Source organism: Eschscholzia californica, unplaced genomic scaffold (genome assembly GCF_041429995.1).
Source record: "Eschscholzia californica isolate CP2 unplaced genomic scaffold, dmEscCali1.0.p SCAF_6, whole genome shotgun sequence".
NCBI lineage: Eukaryota > Viridiplantae > Streptophyta > Magnoliopsida > Ranunculales > Papaveraceae > Eschscholzia > Eschscholzia californica.
This window is the reverse complement of record NW_028238483.1, coordinates 44,427,602-44,449,336: the sequence shown is the minus strand read 5'-3', so window position 1 is coordinate 44,449,336 and position 21,735 is coordinate 44,427,602. Positions and strand designations below refer to the sequence as shown.

Genomic DNA, 21,735 nt, shown 5'->3' with positions numbered 1-21,735 from the left:
GTCCAAATGAAAGTCTCATAAATTATTTACTAATGACATTAGAATACTGAAAAATGAGATTCATACCATTATTGAAAGAGAAAGAAAATCAACAATTGAGATAAGAAGGAACAAAGTTTTCTTTTTTGCTCTAGTTTAATCGGTATATCTTCGCGATAGAACCCTAACAAAGGTGGAAGGGCTGGAGTCTTTAACTATCTTCATCAGTGAGATTGCCTGCCATTGAGAATACCATTTTGGGCCATACCCACGGGCCTAGGCCCACTTAACCGACAATGCAAAAGTCAACGCATGGTGCCTCAAGAATAAGGATGGGAATCCGTTTCGCAGATGATTGCCAATTCGGGAATCGGGTATAACTTCTTAATCACCCATTTTTTTGTTGGTTCTTAATGCATGCAGGTAAAAGTTACAAGTTTTTTTTTAGAGATTTCCTCGAATTAGAAAAAAAAATATCACCTTAATTTCTCTCCAAAGACGAGGAGAGAAGATTAGGTTTAGTTTTTAGTATTCGAAGAAGAGAAACTTGGCCTGTAATAATGCCAAGCCATATTACCACTAACAAAGAAGAAATAAACCAAGAAAATGGGGAAGATGGAAATTCTTCAATTAATTTTCTTCCACAACTTAACCTTCTCATGCTTCTTTGTTCCTCATATTCACCCCCGTCGTCTTCATCATCGTCTTCGTCTTCCGGAGAGCAACGTTCTGAAAATAAATCAAAAACTCTAAGCAGAGATTGCCGAGAAAGTTTTAATTCATTGAAAACGAGGAATCGAAAAGGAGATAATTACAATGAACTCAAATTAATGGGTGAAAAAAGATCAAGGACTCAAACTAAAATTAGAGATATAAGGCATGGTCTCTATCTCTTGTTAATTTATATTTTTTTTCTTCTTTAAATTAACTTTCATTTAATAAAAATTTATTAAATTGGGGTTTGAATTATATTACTTTTGATAAGTGATTCGTTAGATTGAGCAGCAAGGATTTTTTATGATGATTTCCATTTTTAGCTTGTTAAAGAAAATACTTATAATTATCTTTCTAATGCAGGCACTCAAGGAGAATGTGAATATAAAATTTTGAAACTGCTCAGATGAAGCTGCATAGGACAAATTATTTGACTTAATTTTGCACTTTTATGTTGTTTATTGATTTATCCATGAAAATTTTGAATCCGAAGATGTATAATAGAAGAGCAAGTATGACTTGAAGATGAATAATAAAAATGTAATGTCAAATCCAATAGTTTATTCATTGGACTGTTTATATTTGTAGACTCAAAAGTCTCAAATACTAAGTCTGATGTTCATATGAATTTACCATAATCGATCTATGTTTTGTTATTTTTTACTACATTATAAATTATAATGAAAGAGGTCTTGATACATCATGAAGATGTGATGAACACGATAACTGCCTGAATTAAACTGCTTCCACCAAGACTCGATCTCACGACTTCATGGACTTAAGAGGGGTGCCCGACCGCTGCACCAAAAACTGGTGGAAGTAAGTTATTCTTGTTGACAATTGAAAAATCCACGTTTTTTTTTACCGTAAAGAACTGTGACACTTAAAATTTATACACTAAGAGAGGTTTCAGACTAGAAACGAGAAGAAAATCAAAGCTAATTTTGTTTCCGCATTTCTCGTATCAAATCAATTTATTTAATAAATAAAAAAATATAGTACATATATGTAATATGTTTAAGTGTTTGGGACTCGCTAAATGACATAAGTAAAATTTTTGGTAGGTAACAGTTGAGACATACACAAAGCGATTTATTATTTTACTAAAAAAATCAAAGAATAAAATTTTGATTTCGATGAAAACTGTGGACAGTCTGGGAATGATTTACAAGTTCATAGAAATGATAGAAATACGATACAATTGTATATAACACGAATATTAAACTGTAATGAAGCATAAAAATGTTGTATATAACGAATTAACATAATCTATTGGTGCGATGAGTATTTCTAATTACAATTATATCGAGGTGTAAATTAAGTAACTTATTGATATCAACTCACACAAAATAACATTTTTATTGATAATAGTTATATTTAGACCGTTATTTCAGGAGGTAAAAATCAACCAAATAGATTTAAAAAAAATATTAAAACCACAGAATAAAAATAAGAGAAATTTATGAGAAATCAAAAAGAAAATCTAACATTTCTGTAAGTGTGATTTCCTTCATGTTGGTGTGGAACTATACGCATAACAACGATAAATATGATTTCGTGCACTCAATCTAGATTTTTGAAATATTTTGTAAATTTACAGTGAAATTTGTCAAAATTTCATTTGGTGCTACAAACAACGCAAATTTATAAGACAATCTATAGAAGCTTACTTCGTGCAATACAAAAATCGCAGTAAAATGTGTTACTATGACAGAAAAGTCAAGCAAACAAAGTGCATTTAGGCTTAGGAGAGAATTGTAAATTCTGAAATGAAACTTTTCCCTTACGAGTGACAGAAGATAAATGAAGTAAAAAAAAAAAAAAAAAAGTAGAAAAAATACTGTAAAAGTTAGGGCACAAAAATATTTGGTAGCTAGAAAAGGAATTCTAGATCTTTTATTTGTGTTTGTCTGATAAGAGAAAATGGAAAAAAAAAAAGACTAACTTGTATTTTCCTCCGCGAAAAGGTTTTCCTTTCTCTTCTTATATTGGATTGATTGGTTTATAGGGGGGTTCTAATTTGATTTCCCACAAAATTCGAGCTTCATAATGACGATTCACTTCGTTCATTTCGTTTCCAAATTCAATCCGATTTCTTCTGGTATTAATGGTATGTTCCCTTATCAAATTTGAAGTTCAATTTATTAGGTTAGCTGATTTTTTAGGTTTTTCAAGCTTCTGTTTAACTGTAAATTACTTACTTCAAAGAGTAATTAGGAGGGTCTTGTGATTTTAGTTTCCATATAGATTATTTGTTTAGTTAAAAAATTTAGTATGTGATTGAGCTTAGGGTTGAAGTATATGTGAAGTTTTCTTCATTAAACCAGTTTCTTTTTCAGTTCTTTAGATGTTTCCATGCTTGAATTGATTCAGCTCAACCCATCACATAATTTTTGTGTGAGAGGACAATATCAGTGTCACTGCTACGGCTTGGGTTTTCGTTACAATTGGTTCAACTCAATTATTGAGAGCTTCCTGATCATACAAATCCATTTGAATGAGTGAAGCCTTTTGAATTGGATGGAGTCACATAGCGAGAGAGATACCGAGATTGCAAATCTCAGAGGAAAACATATAGCTCTTGAACCAGATAGCTCTAATATATTGGGAGAATCCCCAGTCTTATTATATCAACTGGGAAGTGATTGGCCCGAGCACTCCCCTCAAACATTTAAGGATGTCTCGAACGATCAGATTGTACAGAGAAACACGGCTTTGGTACATGGTTCTGAATCACAGCACGATATGCCTAACGATGATTGTGATATGGTCGAGGAGTTACTGTTTCAAAATTACAAGAATTTAACAAGGACAGTAGTTGGTGATGTTTCGGAAGGAGTGGATATTGGACAAAGACAATTGCATCAAATAGCTGGTGGGTTCAGGAAAGTAACTTCTCGTGGAGATCCTGTATCCAAAGGGAAGCAGCCCTTTACTTCAGCTGGTATACAGGATCTGAGAAGTAAGTTGCTTCCTGAAGTTCGGGTTCAGCGATCAAATCAAACTAGCACCAACATTCTTAAAAATGTTAGCACTAACGATAACAATAACATCTCAAGCACCCCGTTGTTATCCTCTGGGGGAATCCGTACAAAGGTTTTGTCATATGGCATTCCACGTTTTCTTGTCAAGGATGGGTTGAAGGGTAAGGGAGTTGTACATAAATATCCTGAAACTCTTGATGGTTTTGCGGTTTCTCGTACAGGTCAGAATAGTGAGAAGGCTATCGACAACTGCAATATAGATGACTCACTGAAGTTACGTGCGAAAGCTAAGGATTCGTCACCGCTAAGTGTCACAGGTGTTGCTCCTGTTTTGCTTAACGATGGGATTAGCTTAAGAGATTGGATGAAACCTGGGTATCGTAAAGTTAATAAAGCCGAGAGCCTTCACATTTTTGTGCAGATTGTACAGTTGATGGACGTTGTACATTCTCAAGGAATTGCGTTGCCAGATTTACAGCCTTCTTGTTTCAAGTTGCTTCCATCAAATGGAGTTAAATATGTTGGTTCACTGGCCAAAAAAGAGTTGTTAACTAATATAACTGATATAGACATTCCTTTCTCAAAGAGTCATTTGACTACAAAAAGGCACGGGGAAGAAAATATGCATGCTCGTAATAGTTTTAATTTCAAACGTCCAAAACTGAGCGAGAACTTCCGATCGACTGGACACCATCGTGAGTTTTCTGGTAAATCCGCCTTGAAGTGTGATCCCTTGGTGGATGCTGGAGCACAAGATTCTTCTTATGATTCCAGTGAGCAGCATTACTCGAATTCGGATGATAGGCGTTGGAAAAGGTTTGGAAGCTCAACTGTATCTGATAATACAAGATTGCAGGTAAGCTGTTTAAGCGTGCAGTTGGAAGAGAAATGGTACACTTGTCCAGAGCAGCTAAGTGGGGGAAAGTTTACCTGTTCCTCGAACATATACTCTCTTGGGATTCTTCTATTTGAGGTAGGATTAAAGTTAGCTTGGATTTTAACTGAATCTTCTTTCTTTTAAGCTCCTGCTATTTAGGTTCGCATTGATTTCCTTTTGTTCATGCCTTCCGATTGGTTTTTGTTGAAAAATGCGTAGAACGTGCAAGGTTTCCGGGAAAATAGGTAAGACTTGTAGATGCCTAAACTGTAATCATCCCTAAAGCTCCAGAGCTTAAGAAAATTGGTGTCTTGTAAATGTTTACCTAATAAATTAATTCGAAATATGCAAACAATAACAATAAATCTTCAATTGTATGTGTCAGTAAAGTATTGTATGTCTTTCTAAACTATTACATAAAGTATTTAATGAGAGAAAAAATTATTTTACGAATTCTGATTTCAGAAATTAAGCTGGACAGATGATAAGTGAGATAATGCTTCGCTAGCATATCTTCCCAGCAGTGATCCTTTTAGGAGATAAAGTTCTCGTATTAGATAGCTTATAGTTGATTAGAGAGTGATGTATATGAACATGAATTCTATCAGAAAAGCGTTTCTTTGTTTTTTTCTTTTTATCTGTTAGCGTGCCTCGAACTCTGGACCTCTAAGGTGGAAGACTAAACCTCTTACCAATACCACTCCAACCAAGGGTTGTTGGCAAAGCGTTTCTTTGTTAATCACTGAAGGCAAAGATATCCCTTGTAGCCCAAACTCTGCCTTCATGTGTTTTCCTTTTAAAAGCATGTGAACGCGACTGAAGTGCTTATAGGCTACAACACTACAACTAATATGAACTTCTTTAACGCTGTCCGTGTTAGACAAGCTTGGACTAATTTAGATGTGCGAGGGCTTCCTTCCAGTTTTAGTTGTTACTGGTAAATTAACAGTGGAACAGAAGTGATTTTTTTTCGGACTGATTTCCTCTGCTTTATATATATCAGCTGCTCTCCTGTTCCCGATCGTTGGAACTGCACACCGAAGCAATGCTGGAAATTCAGCATCGTATTCTTCCTCCATATTTTCTTGCGGAAAATCCCAAGGAGGCTGGTTTTTGTCTCTGGCTCCTTCATCCGGATCCTTCATCTCGACCAACAACTAGGTACTCACATGAAGTGATTCATCTAATTCTCTTGTATAGTATCTATAAACTATGTTATATTGTTATTCATGAGCAGGACTACCAAATAAAGGGGAAAAAATTACGTATCACCATAAAAAATCTATTAGACCAACGTAATCTGACCTTCTTCTTAAAGGTTTTGCCTCAAGCAGCATGTTTAAAGTATTGTTTACCTCCTTTTGTCCGATACTAATGAACTGGTTCATCTTTTCGTGTGAGTGAAAAGAAATTCCTTTCAGAAAGGTGGGTTTCCCTTTCCCAGATGACATTCTTTCTCGCAGTTATGACAAAACTTTATGGTAGAGTCAGACTTCAAATTCATACATCTTACAATCAAGACATTTCTTGTTCTTTTCATTGGCAGTTTTTCCATGTGTCTGCTATTTCTTCTGAATACATAACTGCAGGTTACAAGATCAGCGAATTGGGTGTTCATAATTTTAAAATCTATCACATTTCTCAAAGACAGTAAAATCAAATAATGGCAATGTTCGGAGAAAGTTGAACTTTTTATCGTTCCAAGACGATAGAAAATTCGATAATGTGGACACACTTATTTAGGTAGATGTGGTTGACCGTTTGAGATTGGCCTTTTCTAGCAGAAGGACGTCTCTTTTCAGTGTATTCTATTTTATAAATTGTTTCATAGCTGCAAATGTTAATTTTGATCTTCATGTGTAGTGGTATTTAGCGGGGAAGTGAAAAAATTTAATATTAATTATAAGTAGAAGAGAACGATATAGTATGAATTAGGATTTTTGAGTGAGAGGCCCAAAAAATGGAGGGTAAATAAGCATTACCCCCAGCCAAAAAAAAAAAATTAGAACCCAGTCCAAATTGTCAGGACAGCTCACAGTTTTCTGGTTTTTATTTTATTTATCCCTCTTTTACCCCTTCACGGGAAAGTTCTGTGTTTTCTGACAATCTGACGGACGACAGCGAAGCAATTAATTCCCCGTACATGACGTCATGTCAGAGAAACATTCAGATTTTCTGAAAATTTAAAAATGGCGCCATTTTTTGACGAAATTTCAGCCAATTTTTTTGGATCCCTCCCATTATATTTTGTTTCAACTCCTTCTTTCTTCTTATTTATACATCAAAAAATCTTCTTCATCATTCTTATTTTGTTTTTCACATTTTATCTTCTTCATCTCTTTCAATCTCTAAAAACATAAATTTTCTTTTCTTTCTCTCTCTAAAAGTTTTATTTTCTTATTTTTGGATGTTCATCATTCTTTTTTGTTTCACATTTTATTTTCTTCATCTCTTTCAATCTCTAAAAACATCAATTTTCTGTTCTTACTCTCTCTAAAAGTTTTATGTTCTCATTTTTGGGTGTTCATCATTCTTATTTTGTTTCACATTTTATCTTCTTCATCTCTTTCAATCTCTAAAAACATTAAAGTTTTCTGTCTTTCTCTCTCTAAAAGTTTTATGTTCTTATTTTTCTTCTTCATCACTCTTATTTGTTTCACATTTTATCTTCTTCATCTCTAAAAACATCAAAGTACATAACCAAATGTCCAGTGCGCAGAACCATTTCCGGTACAGGAGAAAATTCCCAGTTCAAAAGTGTCCAGTACTAAACCAAATGGCCAGTACATAGAACAATTCCCGGTGCACAAGAAAATTCCCCAGTACAAAAATGTCTAGTACATAACCAAATGGCGAGTACACAGAACAATTCCCGGTACACAAGAAAATTCCCACTACAAAAATTTCTAGTACATAACCAAATGGCTTGTACACAGAACAATTCCCGGTACACAAAAAAATTCCCAGTACAAAAATGTGTAGTACATATCTAAAAAATGACCAGTACACTAAATAGTTCTCGGTACACAAGAAAATTTCTTTATACAAATCAATGAAATACTACCAAAAATGAAGAAATTTGTTGAGATTGGAAAGAGATCAGAAATAATCTGGAAAAAAAGAACGAAATTTGTTGAGATTGGAGAGAGAAATAAGTGTGGGAGAAAATAAAAAAGAAATAAGAAATAAATCTGGAAAAAAGAACGAAAATGGCAAGTTGGTAAATTTTGTAATGGCAATTCTGTAAATTCGTGGAAAGTACAAGGTTTAATGTCAGGTGCGTCAGACTATTTTTCAAAAAAATTCGCATTTCCCGGGAATTTTTCGGTGGCAATTTTGTGAATTTATGGAAAGTACACAGTCTGATGGGAGGCGTGTCAGATTATTTGTCAGAAATTTTCGAGTTTCTCGGGAATTTTTCGATGGTCGTTTCGTAAATTTCAAAAAGAAGAAGGGTGTTTCGGAAATTCCACCCCTAGCCTGACTTTTTTGGACCTGCCCCTCATTCTTTATTTGCAGTGGGCCTGATACATATTGTTGGGCTGATTTTGGGCCTTTTGCCCAACCCCTCTAAAAATTCCTAGGTATTTAAGTAACTTACTTTCCTATTCCGTAGAGGATAGTATTGATATGTTTCTATTACATTATTTTGTGACAGGGAAATCCTACAGTCTGAACTTATATCTGGATCCCAAGATTTGACAGCAAGTGACCAATTAACGTCATCATCTGCTAATGAAGATCATGCTGAATCAGAGCTAATGCTGCATTTCTTAACATCACTAAATGAGCAAAAGGACAAACATGCATCTCAGTTACTTGAAGTCATTGAAAGCTTAGAGACAGATATCAAAGAGGTTGAGAAAAGACATTTATTAGAAACAAAAGATAGCGTTTCATTGAAACAACTCAAGAACTTGTCAAACACAAGAGAACAAGATTTCCTGTTTAAAGAACCATTGAATTCAAAAACATGGCCTAAGCTGTCATCTGTGGCGAATCTGAATGACGATAGGTTGATGAAGAATATTAATCAGCTTGAAAATGCTTATTTGTCCATGAGATCCCAAACCCTGCTTCCAGATTCTCGGGCCACAGCTCGCTTGGATACCGACTTACTGAACCATCGTGGTATATGTTCAACGACACATTCCGGAAGGAGGTTTCATGTTATGAACCAGAAACAGATGGACCGGTTTGGAGCCTTCTCTGATGGGCTCTGCAAGTATTCACGTTATACAAAGTTCGAAGTATGTGGGAAAGTAAGAAACGCGGATCTTCTAAATACTGTTAACGTGATCTGCTCTTTAAGTTTTGACAGAGATGAGGACTACTTTGCTGCTGCTGGAGTATCAAAGAAAATCAAGATCTTTGACTTCAACGGGCTATTGAATGATTCTGATATTCATTACCCAGTATCTGAGATGTCAAGCAAATCTAGGCTCAGCAGCGTCTGCTGGAACAGCTACATAAAGAACTATTTGGCTTCTACAGATTACGATGGTATGGTACAGGTAGGTCTTCTTATGCCATAAAAGTTACTTTTCTTGTTCTGCTTCTTGATCTGTTCCTGAGAAGAGATGTAATGGTGTCTGGGTTTGAGGTTTGTCTTTTTATCTAGCGATAGTCGAGTATGGGATACTTGTAGCATATAAGTCTTGTAAGTTCTTAATTTATTGTCTGAAAAAGTTGTCAAGGGAGGCATTACTTGTACGGTTTTTAGCAATAAGGTTCGATTCATCTGATGCTTCTTTTTGCATCTGATAGGCAAGCTTAGCTACCATAAGCTCCATGTAGTTGCTTATTTTCTTATTATGATGAACCATGGTTCTTCTTGTTTTGCGCGTTTTCCTTAATTGATTGTTCATCCATATGATAGTTAGTTTCACTGTTTCCACAGACACTAACTTATTCATGTTATACTAGATCTTCTTGGTCGGTTCATAAATTGATTTGCCTGGATGAACTGCAGCTATGGGATGCTAGCAGTGGTCAAGGTTTTGCTCAATTTAAGGAGCATGGGAGGAGAGCTTGGTCAGTTGATTTTTCTCAGATGGATCCTACCAAGTTAGCCAGTGGAAGTGATGATTGCACTGTGAAGCTGTGGAACATTAACGAGGCACTTATATATCTTTATATATATATATATATATATATATATATATAACAATCTATCTATCAACACACACACACACACACACACACACACACACGTATATATCTATTATCTATATATATGCTATAACCTAATTATGAAGCTTACTATATGGTATTTTTTTGTACAGAGGAAGAGTATTGGCACGATAAAGAGTTTTGCCAATGTCTGCTGTGTTCAGTTCTCTCCATATTCCACCAACTTGTTGGCCTTTGGGTCTTCAGACTACAAGACATATTGCTATGATCTTCGAAATACCCGAATTCCTTGGTGTACTTTGGCTGGGCATGGAAAAGCTGTCAGCTATGTGAAGTTCTTAGACCATGAAACCGTTGTTTCTGCATCTACTGACAGCACCCTGAAGCTTTGGGATCTCAAGAAAACCAGCTCTAATGCTGTTTCTACCAATGCATGCACCTCAACCTTTAGAGGTCATACAAATGAAAAGGTTTGGTTCTCTCTCACAAATGACATTGCATCTAATTTGTTTCCATATTAGATCTTGTTTTTTTTGAAAATTAGATTGAATATATAAGGAGAAGAACTATGTACAAAGTTAGGGATTCAAGGTTGATTTCTCACATCATCCAAGTATCCCAATTTAATACTACTTCAAGATAAGATACATTCTTATATTTATCTAATCTCCTAATCCAAGCAAAGATAGTGCCCTTCACGTCTTCAATGTCAACTGAAGAGTTTAGGTTTTTCTCTTTAAAGATCTTGTTGTTCCTGTCGCTCCATATGCACCATATGATCGCTGCAGGGACTAGTTGCCACACTTCCCTTCTATGTTTTTTCTTATACAGACCATCCCATTGAGTGACCATATGATTAATAGTGTTGGGGGTACACCACTGGCCACCCATGGACTGGATGAAGAAGCTCCACAGGTTTGAGGCTACCTTACAGTGTAGAAACAGATGTTCCAACGATTCTTCCTCTGCCTTGCATAATATGCATCTGTTAGGTATCTGGAAGCCTCTTCTTCTCAGTGAATCCACCGTGGGAATTTTACGTAGTAGGATTGCCCACATGAAGAAACCCACCCTGGGGGGCAGAGCTTTGAGCCACACATATTTGGAGACACATTGCTCAAGCAAACTCTCTTCTATGTCCAATCTCTTATAACAATTTGACACAGAGAGTGGGTCTTTCTCCTCAATACGCCATACTCTTGTATCTGAACCTTCTCCCCAGCTGACTTCATGAAGAATTTGCAGAAGATGAACATACTGTTGGAGTTCCCAGTCATTCAAATTTCTTCTAACTGTTATATCCCATTCTTTATTGGTACTGTTGAACAAGTCTGCAACAGTCGCCTTTGGCCTCAAAGTCAATCTGTAGATGCTAGGGAAATTAGATTGCAATGCTTCAGTCCCCAACCATAGATCCGTCCAAAAACCAATTTTTGTCCCATCACCTAGCCTCCACTTAGTGAGACTATGGTATCTACCTGCATTAGTTAGGATGCCTTTCCAGACCCCACATCCATAGGAAGTTCTTTTACATTTAACTAACCATTCCTTATGACTCTTACCATATTTGCATCTTATAATCTTTTGCCACAGCTGATCATTTTCATGATCCATTCTCCACAGCCATTTGGTAAGGAGGGCTTGGTTCATAATTTCTAAGTTCTTTACTCCCATACCTCCCTTAGCTCTGCTGGTAGAGAGTTGCTTCCACTTCATCCAATGGAGACTTTTCTGGTGCATATTGTTGTTCCAAAAGAACGAACACATCTTCTGCTCAATGCATTTAAGGACCCCTTTTGGGATTGAAAACAGAGATAGGTAATAAGTTGGTAAAGCCTGTAGGACTGACTTGAGGAGGGTTATCTTCCCTCCTTTCGATAGGGTACGACCTTTCCATGAAGCTAATCGTTTGTTAATCCTTTCTAATACAGGATCCCAAAGCTTCTTGGACTTATAGGTCTCTCCCAGGGGTAAACCCAGGTATGATGTGGGAAGGCGATCAACCTGACATCCAAACTCCTTAATCATTTCATGATTCATATTCTGGTCACCCACTTTGGTAGCACTATAAATATACGATTTCTGCATGTTCACCTTAAGGCCAGAGGAGATTTCATACCATATGAGGATATCTCTCAGATATCTTAATTGGCTAGCATCCTCATCAATGAAGAATAGGGTGTCATCCGCAAATTGCAAGTGATTTATCCTTTCCCCATCATTATGCGCATTAAAACCTTTAATCCACCCTTCTCTCCCAGCTACCTGCAAGCATTGGCTGAGGACTTCAGCCACTAGCAGAAATAGGAGAGGAGACAGGGGGTCCCCTTGTCTGATTCCTCTAGAACTTTGAAAGACCTCCGATGGCCTACCATTCACCAGGACAGAGAAGGTTGCAGTCGAAATGCAGGAGTAAATCCAGCTTCTCCATTTGTATCCAAACCCCATTCTTTCCATAGTTCTGTATAGGAAATCCCAGCTTATTCTATCATAAGCCTTTTCCAAGTCAGCCTTCACTACTAACCCGCTGGACTCTGCTTTCCTTCTGGAATCAATCAACTCATTAGCTATCAACACACCATCCAGGATCTGTCTCCCATTAACAAATGCTCCCTGGAAGGGTGAAATTAGGCTCCCCAATACTTTGGCCAGCCTTGAGGCCAGTACTTTAGAGACAATCTTATAGGCTCCTCCCACCAGACTGATTGGTCTATATTCTTTGAAGCTGGAGCTATGATGGGTTTTAGGGATAAGAACAATGAAAGTATGGTTGAGCCTCCAGTTGAAGTGAGCTCCAGCCATAAACTCACAAATCATTTCCATCATGATGGTTTTGATGGTATCCCATGTTCTCACATAAAAGGATATAGGAAAACCATCCGGCCCGGGGGCCTTGTCCTTGGCAAGCTCCTTAAGTGCACACAACACTTCCTCCTCTGATATATCTGCTTCCAAGAGTTCAGCTTCTACACCAGACAAGGAAGGAAGCTGCATATGATCTAGGCCTGGACGCCACAACCTCGGTTCCTCATATAAGTTACAGAAATATGTGGCAGCCTCCTTTCTAATGTCCTCCTCCTCAGATATTACTGTCTCTTCCTTCATAATTACACTTATTCTGTTCTGTCTCTTCCTGCACTTCACAATCTTATGGAAGTAAGCTGTGTTTCTATCCCCTGCCTTTAGCCATTGTAGCCTGGACTTCTGCCTTAGGCTAATCTCCTCAAGGCTAAGTAATTTATCCAGGTTGGCCTTCATCAGGTTCTTAGAGGTGAACTCACTTTGAGATAGGCCTAGGCTTTCCTCTTTCACTTCTAAGTCCTTTATGCCATTCTGCAACTCATTGAACTCCTTAGAAAAGCATCTGAATTTCTCTCTCGACCAAACTTTTAGTTTATCTTTCAGGAACTGTAATTTGGTCCAGAGTGTGTGTCCAGCTGAGCTTCCAGAAGGACCCTCTTGCCACCAACTAGCTATGTTGTCCTTGAAGTCTTTATCTAACATCCACACCTCCTCCATCCTGAAGGGTGGGGGGTTTGTCTGGTCAATCTCAGCTCGAAGCAGCAGGGGAGTATGATCAGATGTAGGTCTAGGAAGCACAATTTGTTCAGCCCCAGGGAACTTATCCTCCCAAGTCCCATTAATCAAGAATCTATCCAACACACACAGGGTAGGGGATGCTTGGTTATTTGTCCATGTGAATTCCAGGCCTTGCTTGGGCAGGTCTAACATAGCATTTCTATCAATCCATTCCCCAAAATCTCTCATAGCAGGTGTAATTGTAGAGTTACCTTTCTTTTCATGAAGGAAACGGATTACATTGAAGTCACCACCTACACACCAAGGCTTATCCCAGGTTGCTGCTACTGAATCTAGTTCAATCCATAAGTCTTTCCTCATAGAATTCACACAAGGTCCGTAGACACCAGTAAAGACCCATTCAAAATTATCATTCAGATTCTTAAACAAAATAGAGATGCTATACTTGCCTTTCCAAACATCACACATTGACAAGGCAAGTGAGTCCCATAGACACAAAATACCCCCTGAGGCACCCTCAGAGGGAATCCCATCCCACCCACAGACATCTGATCCCCACAAACTACGAAATAAAGAAGGCTGAAAATCACTAACTTTAGATTCCTGAATACATAACAAAGACACATCAAACTGCCTAACTAATCTACGAACTGCTAACTTCTTTCCTGGCTTACCCAAGCCCCTAACATTCCAGCTTAGAATGTTCAGGGGCATCGGTCAGCCTCATCCCCTTGATCTGAGTTCTTCTTCACCTTCTTGGCTCTCTCGGACTTCCTTTTTCTGTCAGCCGATCCCCGAGCGGCTTTCTTCATCACAACTCTTTTCTTCAAACTCTTACCTTTACCTCTGCTGGACCCTTCTACTGGGTACTGGACCCCAACACCAACATAAGGTACGATCGCTCTGCATTCTAGCTCCTGACCTGATGGAGGGGCGATGACTGAAAGTGGTTCAACTATCATGGCCTCCTCATCTCCATTGGTATCTTTGTTCTTCACACCCACCTCAATGTTCTCCTCCCGAAGTATTTGAATCACCCTCTCATACTCCTCTCCCCCTGAAAAACCCAGAATGGCTCCAGTGCGAAGGAGGTGTTCCATCCTCTCCTCTTCATTCATTATGACAAACTTCTTAGCAGGGTCCTCTGCTTGACACTCAACTTTAGGGTTCGCTTCCACACCTCCTATCTTGATACCAGCTGATTTCCTCACCACTTTCTTCTTAGGGCCTTCTCTGGTCTTAGGAGACGAATGGGAGGTTCCTTTCCGTTTCCTAACGTAAGTAATTCCTTTGGCCCACTTATTAGCACTGTTCACCAAGTCAGTCATAGCTTTGACCATTTCTTGACGAATTTCTATTCCAATCATATCCTTCATTCCCGCCAACCTTTTAGAAATATCATCTGGGTCGAGTTGGATAACCGTTCCCGCTTGTGCTTTTCCTTTCCTGGGATCTCTGACAAAAAGTGCTTCTGTCTCCTCTGCAGCCGATTCTGTCTGATTCACTGTGGCGTCGCCCACCTTACTGCCAGTTCCACCCACCGACCGTCCAATGTTGTCTCCTTTGTCTTCTTCCATCCTCTTCTCCGGGAAAGCTTGATCATTCGCCGGCGGTGGAATTTCCGATACCGTTACCGTATCCTTGTGGTGCCTAGTCCTCTCATGCTTCTCACAGATAGTGATGGTTTTAAAATCAATGTTATAGCCAACTCCATCCACTAGGAGAACTTTTCTTTCAGCCAACTTGCCTCCATTTTTAACTTCCACATTGACTGAAGCAAACTTAAGATTTTTCAAAAGCAGGGTATCCCTTTCAATCTCGATAACTTCCCCTAAATCTGCTACCAGATCAGAGAAAACCCTTTCATTCCACAAGTTAAAAGGAATGCCATACATTCGAACCTCCACCAACTGTTGGGTGATGACCACCGAGTTACAGTCTGGTGTCCATGGTCTGAAGTAAATCGAGCCCCTAGCAAAAGGGTGGATCACTGACCTGACCTCCTTCAGGACCTCAAGGGAGGACTTAGACCAAATAATTGCATCCTCTTCTGTGAACGGACGTATCACAAAGTCCGATGAGCCTATGATGTTCTTAACGACCTCTTCCACGTCCTTCCACCTACTTTCGGGACATTCGACCGACACAACCATAGTTTTGGACCAGTCCACCGAGTGAATCTCAGACGAAGCCATTAGAGGGTAAGAGGAGGAGGGAGAGGAGGGAGACGGAGAAGGTACTTTCGAGGAGAGAGAAGAGGGTCTGGAGATAGAAAAGTTATGGTACTTACCTCCTTGCTGAGCCTGAGCTTTATAGGCATGTGACCTCTCCTTGCGACGTCTTTTCGTATTTCCAACCGTTGGAGCAGGCCTAGCCGCGCCGGCTACTGCCGCCGTCGTCTTTTGCACTTCCACCTCGGTATCTGCTAGGACGTCAAATCTGTTGCTGACGGCCACTTTATTGGGGTCTAATCTATTTCCCAGATGGATCTTAGAAAAAGGAATGGATGGGAGCACCCTCCTACCAGAGATGACCGGAGTTGTTTCCTTGGCCTGAAAACTAACCTCCACCAAAGCCTTTAACTCCGCCGCCATAAGCCTCCATCCACTAGCATTACTCCCCATGGGAATGCAAACCGATTTCCTACTATTATTACCTTCCCCAACTCTATGAGCCCAAATGAAATCGCCCCTGGAGTTGACCATACTTTCCCATAACCAGAGGGAGGAACCATCTCTAAATCTGGACATCTTCCTATCTAGGACATTTCTTGCTCTATCCTTCGCCAACTCCAATAAGAAGTTAGACAAGCTTGCTATACCAGACGACGGAAGATCAATACTCCATTCTCTAAAGAAACCAAGCTCAGACACACCACATCTGCCATATCTAGACCGAGAGAGAAGATAACGTTTCTGTTCTATTTTAATGCATTTACCCACCATGGTTAACTCTAGCTGAGACCGGTTAGACGGTACTCCCTGTTGATACAACTCAGGTCACCAGACGGCGCTATACCAGAATCAAAGATTCCGTGCAATGGCAGTAGCGGTGGGCTGGTTTCCTGCGATCTCCAGGGAAGAAATGCTACCGGGGCTTAGCTAGGGACAACCTCTTCTCCGATTAACACCCAACACACTGTGTCCTATCGATGCACTCAGTTAACCGGTCGGCGCTATACCAGAATCAGAGATTCAGTGCAGTGGCGTTAGCGGTGGAACGGTTTAGCCGCGATCTCTAGGTTTTTTGTGTGTCCGGTGGTCGTCGGAAAATTTCCTGTGTCAGAGCTTCTCTCTCCTATCATGTTTTTTGTTACATCCTCTCCATATTAGATCTTGTAATATGTCGAGTATGAAAAAAATATCATGTTTGCACCATAATGTCGGATTCACATTATAATATTTAATGGCATGGCATGATCAATTCCATGAAAGTATCCCACCCGCAAGAGTTACAACCACTTGATCTTAATCATGTATATCAGGTTAAGGTGCAAGCTGGAAGAGGTACCGAAAAAAAAGAAGTTGGCGACATACAAAACTATAATGAATATATATAACCCATGGCTATTTTGTTCTTGAATCTATAAAGCTTCTAAAATTAACAAAAACTTATTTAAGAGGATGGAAATCAGAACTACTCTTTATTTGGGATTAGAAGAGTAGGATGTTAAACTTAGTTTCATATGTGTGTGCTTTCTACCGAAGTTTTATTGGTTGAAGAGGTCTATGAATTTATATGCTCGATACATCAGTAGTTTCTTTTTTCTTGCAGAATTTCGTAGGCTTAACTGTTTCTGATGGATATATTGCATGTGGTTCAGAAACGAACGAGGTACATTTTCTTCCTTTATCTGCCTTCCAGAAACCGGGTGATCCAGTGTTATGCAATTACTATTGAACTCCACTTTAGTGCTTCTACATCCACGTCTCAGTGTGACCTGGTTTAACCAGAGATATCTTTTAATACTTCTTTCTATGTGATTTTCTCAACAGATATATGCCTATTATAAATCTCTCTCGATGCCAATAACTTCTTACGAGTTTGGTTCGATCGATCCCATTTCTGGCCAAGAGACTAGCAATGACAATGGCCAGTTTGTTTCAAGTGTCTGCTGGAGAAAAAAATCAAATACTCTTGTTGCTGCCAACTCCAGTGGAACTATAAAACTATTGAGGATGGTGTAAGTCTGTGAATATAGAATTCCCGTCGATCCCTTCCAGTTCATAAATATAGATATGACTAATCCACCAGAGTCGTAGAGAATAATAAAGACAAACAAAAATATCTTCAAGGGAGTCTTCATGTGCATTTGAAAATTAAGATCAAACAAGAACAGTCCAATTTTCTGAACCCGAATATACACTCTGAGACAGGATGAAGTCTTTCTGACAAAATGAGCAAGATTGCAGAATTCACATTCGAGATAGCATAGGGACGTAAACATATATATATATATATATATATATATATATATATATATATATATATATATATATATATATATATATATATATATATACACGGATGAGTCCAGAATTAGCACAGATATAAGAGTTAAAGTAATTCGAGCACAAGGCTTTCAAAGAGCTGAACCTATACACAGGCTTCACTGACAGCATTTCAGGGACTTAAGCCTAGGGCCAGTTTTGAAGATCCTTTAGATCAAGCTTCTGTTTTCTCCAAAGCTTAGCTTGTAAATCTAGGTTTACGCATTTCTTCCGTCTTATTGTTGTGTATTTTCGTGTATGTATTAGGAAGATTTATGCAAAAAGGATGCTTCTTTAGGCATCGGAAACGAATGTATAGACTCAAATAAAACTGTGTTCAGTGGATTTTTTTTATTTGGAAAAGATACTTCATAAATGGCCAAAAGGCAAATAAGGTATTACAATGAAGTAATCAGTGGAATTGGTTTGTCATACTTCTCCTGTCCCTGTTTGTTTTCATATTTGTGGTGATTTGATGAGAGAAACTACCTGTACATCTATTTCATTTAAAAAAAAATTAAACAGATCAAACCAATAAAAAAAAACAGAAGCTTTCATACATGAAAACATCAACAATTCAGAGTAGATTTCAGTGACTAGTCTGATTTCATCTTTTATACAAGAAACTATGATGTATGAAGGGGGAAACAAAACCCTAAAAACAAAAACGAAAAACTGATTGAAGAGCACCAACTTGTATCCAGACACCACTCGAAAACCTAACATTAACTAAAAACTGGAAGGAAATCTGGCGTCTATGTTCGCGAAGAACGAACCCATTCTCAGAGACTTTCTGCGACGAGTGAAATATGTTGAAGAAGTAATCATGATCTATGATATTTCGGAATCTGAAGCATGACCTGATGATCTTCTCTTTTTCGGACTTATCATTGGTAGTTGAGATTCAGAGTTCATCCTTAAACTACTTCCACAAGAACTCAATTGCCCCGGAGCTGGTCTCAGTGTCCGCCCTTTCGGAGTCACTACAAAAACATGAACACAGAATGTTATTAACACGAAATCTGATCAATTGCTATCTGCCATGAAAATGAAATGATAAAACCAAGAAAAGTAGCTAACTCTTCTAACCTGGCTGTCTGGTTTGTTTTGCCTCCGAGAGCTTCTTCGCGGAAGGACTCTTTTTAATTGCAGGCTCAGAGTTCACTGTATTCTTCTTTTCAACTATGTTCAAGATCGGATCTTCAAGCATACCCAAGTTCCCATCCCCACAAACCGAAGCTCCATCGCTCCCTGATTCCGAACTCCTCTCTCTTAGATTAACACAGGTCTTCTCCTTCTCCAAAACTTTATACGAAAACATCTGAAATGGTACTTGTGATATTGCTGTCGGCTTAGGAAACTTCTTTGCATAATTCATCTCCATTTCATAGTAATCAACTTGTGGCAACAGAGTATCGGGCTGATTATAGTCTGGGTTCATCACCAAGAATCGTTTGATATATCGAAGAATCCTACAAATAGATGCAAAACTCGGACGGTTCACAGGTTCGGTTTGCCAACACCTCTTAATAAAGTTTGTGAGGTATTTTGGTGAAGAAAATGGAAAAAGTGGTCTCTCCCCTGTTCTTATATTCCTACTCATTTTATCTCCTTGAAGATGACAATCTTCGAAAGGAACTTTACCCGTTAAAAGTTCGAAACATATCATTCCGAAGCTATAAACATCAGCCTTTTCACTATACTTAGCAGAACAAATATTCCCTGGTTGCTCTTGCTCCATTAGAACTTCTGGTGCATGCCAAATAAAAGATGGAACTCCATTTTGATTCGAATGACTTCTCGGTGTGTTCTTAACCGAAGGTAGATGAAACCCGGAAATTTTAGCATGTAAGTAACCTTCTGTTGAAGCATTTCTTGCCCTAACTAGAACATTAGAAGGATTCAAATCTCCATGATAGATTTTAAGAGAATGAAGATATTCCATTCCTCTACCAATTTGAAGCATTATATCAACTGCAACTGGCAGAGAGAATGGAATTCGCCTTCTCGGACCACATATTTCTTTGATATAATTCTTAAGATTTTTGTTCATTAGTCCTGTAATCATAAAACATTCTTTCTTCTCCTCATCAGAGAACCCACAAAAGAGATTCAATATATTTGGATGAGTAAGCGATGACAGAAGCGATATTTCAGGAATTAAAGGTTCAATCTCACCGAAAAAATGTCGACTAGCAAAGCTTTCTCCTAACCATTGAATCTCTTTATATTGACTTCCGCTTCCTAATCGTCTTCTCACTTGATAATCTTTTGAACTTACTAATATCGAGCTCGGGTATAGCTTATAACTTGAAGAATCTGTTTCATTTAGGTTGTTCAATAGTAACTCGGTGAGTCGTTGTTCTTGTTTTGTTAAAGATCCAGACGCTTTCTTCTCTATGATTGATTTATGAAGAACCCATCTGTCTTCTTTCCAAACTGTTTCTAATCTCTTAATGATATCTTGAGAAACCAAATATTGCTTCCCAAATTTCCATTGAAACATTTTTGGATCTTGTAATTCTTTTTCATACTTCTTCATGAATAAGATTCTTCTCTTTTGGATATCGTCTTGATCGGTACCCGATATTTCTCCAACCATTTCGATTGCTTCGAACACAATAGGCATATAACAGAGTAAATTATGAATGTGAAATTCTATACAGTCTGTGTTTTTCGAAAGCGAAATAGCTTTAGCCCAAAAATCTTTAATTTCTATGCATTGTTGAACGTAAAACTCACCTTCTTTGAAGATCCTATGAATCTCCTTTAAGGGTTGTTCAAGAATTTTCCATTTTGTATTTCTTTCTTCGAATTTCAGATTCTCTTTAATCTCTTCTCCAATACCTTCAAATGCTAGACTGAAAATATCAACCAATAAACAACACTGTCTTTGATTTATTTGAATTTCATCTTTAAACACCATTAAAGCTTTCAAACTCCCTAAAACTTTTCCAATCTGTCGAAATTGATCCATCACCAACTACCTCAAATCCAAAATTCACAAAATGGGTACCCAAAAAAACATAAATTTATGTCGAATTTGATCTATATGGAGATTATCAACAGGTAATCTTCCTTTCCGAAAAAGAAAGATGACCCAAATTCCGATTGAATCCTTTTCTTCTCTGTTTTATTATTAATCACAAATTCTCATCAAATCCCCACGAAAACCCCAAATTAAAATCTATAAATCAACACGATCTTCTCTCGTTACTCCACCACAAACCCTAAAAAAAAGGGATAAGATGGTTTGTGAAACCGTAGAAGATGAAAAGGGAAGAACATGTCTTCTCTAACTTTCTCTCTCTCTCTCTCTCTCTCTAAAACGGAGACCCCAAAAGAATGATTTAATTTACCCTCGTAGAAGAAGAAGAGAGAAGGTGCAGAAATGGATTGAAACAATTAGGGAATCAAAATTAGGGTTTGGTTTGATTCAAGCAATTAGGGAATTTTGAGGAATTAATTCAATAAAAGGCAATCCGTTTTCTATGGGAAGACTTTATAAAGAGTTCCCGCGATTTTCGCTACTTTTTTTGTAATTTTAAATTTGTTTGTCGCTGTAACGGCTAACCGTTCTAGCAGAACAGTCAAAATGTCAAATATTTCCCTTTGATTTAACACAAAGATGAAAAATTTCGCGAAAGAGTAATGCTAGAGAAGAAGAAAAACTAAATAGATTTTAGGCAAAAATTGCCCTGATTTCTTGTTTAGTCGATCAAAATCATCGAAAACACGAATCACGACAGCTCATATAAGATTTCTGCTTAAAGTCTGCTCTGTTTTTTTGGTTTCCTAACATTTCCCTTCCCAAAATTTCCAGGCGGAATCAACCGAAATGGTTATCAACGGGCTTATCTTTGGTGCCCTAAAAGTGAGAGTGTGATGTAGTTACTTGTGTCCTAGAATTGGTTTTCAATTGATTTCGATTGTTGATTTTTGACATGTGTATCACTATTGTTTTATAACGAGTCTCGTTTACTATTTTACTCTTACAATTTTTCAAGTTAATCTTTCA

At 38.0% G+C, this 21,735-nt stretch overlaps 2 protein-coding genes and 1 long non-coding RNA gene across 9 annotated transcripts; 2 read left to right on the top strand and 1 right to left on the bottom strand.

Annotated features, from left to right (window-relative positions):
• The first annotated feature begins 481 nt into the window (after positions 1-481).
• LOC147535491 (uncharacterized) lies at positions 482-1,349 on the top strand. Its single transcript, XR_015227830.1, has 2 exons — positions 482-856; positions 1,057-1,349. It is a non-coding gene; the product is annotated as an uncharacterized LOC147535491 (long non-coding RNA).
• Positions 1,350-2,433: 1,084 nt separating this feature from the next.
• Positions 2,434-18,151, top strand: LOC147535490 (protein SUPPRESSOR OF PHYA-105 1-like). Of its 7 annotated transcripts, none has more exons than XM_086645838.1 (9): positions 2,434-2,803; positions 3,033-4,650; positions 5,558-5,715; positions 8,213-9,068; positions 9,527-9,673; positions 9,840-10,157; positions 17,002-17,061; positions 17,223-17,688; positions 17,751-18,151. In XM_086645838.1, the coding sequence occupies exons 2-8, from the start codon at positions 3,214-3,216 to the stop codon at positions 17,412-17,414; spliced, it is 3,168 nt and encodes a 1,055-aa protein (XP_086501964.1). In that variant the 5' UTR covers positions 2,434-2,803; positions 3,033-3,213; the 3' UTR covers positions 17,415-17,688; positions 17,751-18,151. The 7 variants fall into 7 exon arrangements, with proteins under 7 accessions (XP_086501964.1, XP_086501962.1, XP_086501963.1 ...); XM_086645836.1 differs by having other exon boundaries at positions 17,223-17,692; XM_086645837.1 differs by having other exon boundaries at positions 17,223-17,696.
• Positions 18,152-18,252: 101 nt separating this feature from the next.
• On the bottom strand, positions 18,253-21,281 carry LOC147535489 (uncharacterized). The gene is made up of 2 exons (XM_086645845.1): positions 18,807-21,281; positions 18,253-18,700 (listed from the first exon to the last, which is right to left on the bottom strand). Exons 1-2 carry the CDS (start codon positions 20,692-20,694, stop codon positions 18,549-18,551), a joined length of 2,040 nt encoding a protein of 679 aa, XP_086501971.1. The 5' UTR covers positions 20,695-21,281; the 3' UTR covers positions 18,253-18,548.
• Between the last annotated feature and the right edge of the window lie 454 nt (positions 21,282-21,735).

Excerpts from the sequence above, each read along its gene's own strand:
- LOC147535490 (XM_086645838.1), top strand. The coding sequence starts at position 3,214 with ATGGAGTCACATAGCGAGAGAGATACCGAGATTGCAAATCTCAGAGGA. Across the intron at positions 10,158-17,001 it reads GAGGTCATACAAATGAAAAG|AATTTCGTAGGCTTAACTGT; the intron begins GTTTGGTTCTCT and ends TTTTTCTTGCAG. Across the intron at positions 17,062-17,222 it reads GTGGTTCAGAAACGAACGAG|ATATATGCCTATTATAAATC; the intron begins GTACATTTTCTT and ends TTTTCTCAACAG.
- LOC147535489 (XM_086645845.1), bottom strand. The coding sequence starts at position 20,694 with ATGGATCAATTTCGACAGATTGGAAAAGTTTTAGGGAGTTTGAAAGCT. Across the intron at positions 18,701-18,806 it reads AAAACAAACCAGACAGCCAG|TGACTCCGAAAGGGCGGACA; the intron begins GTTAGAAGAGTT and ends ATGTTTTTGTAG.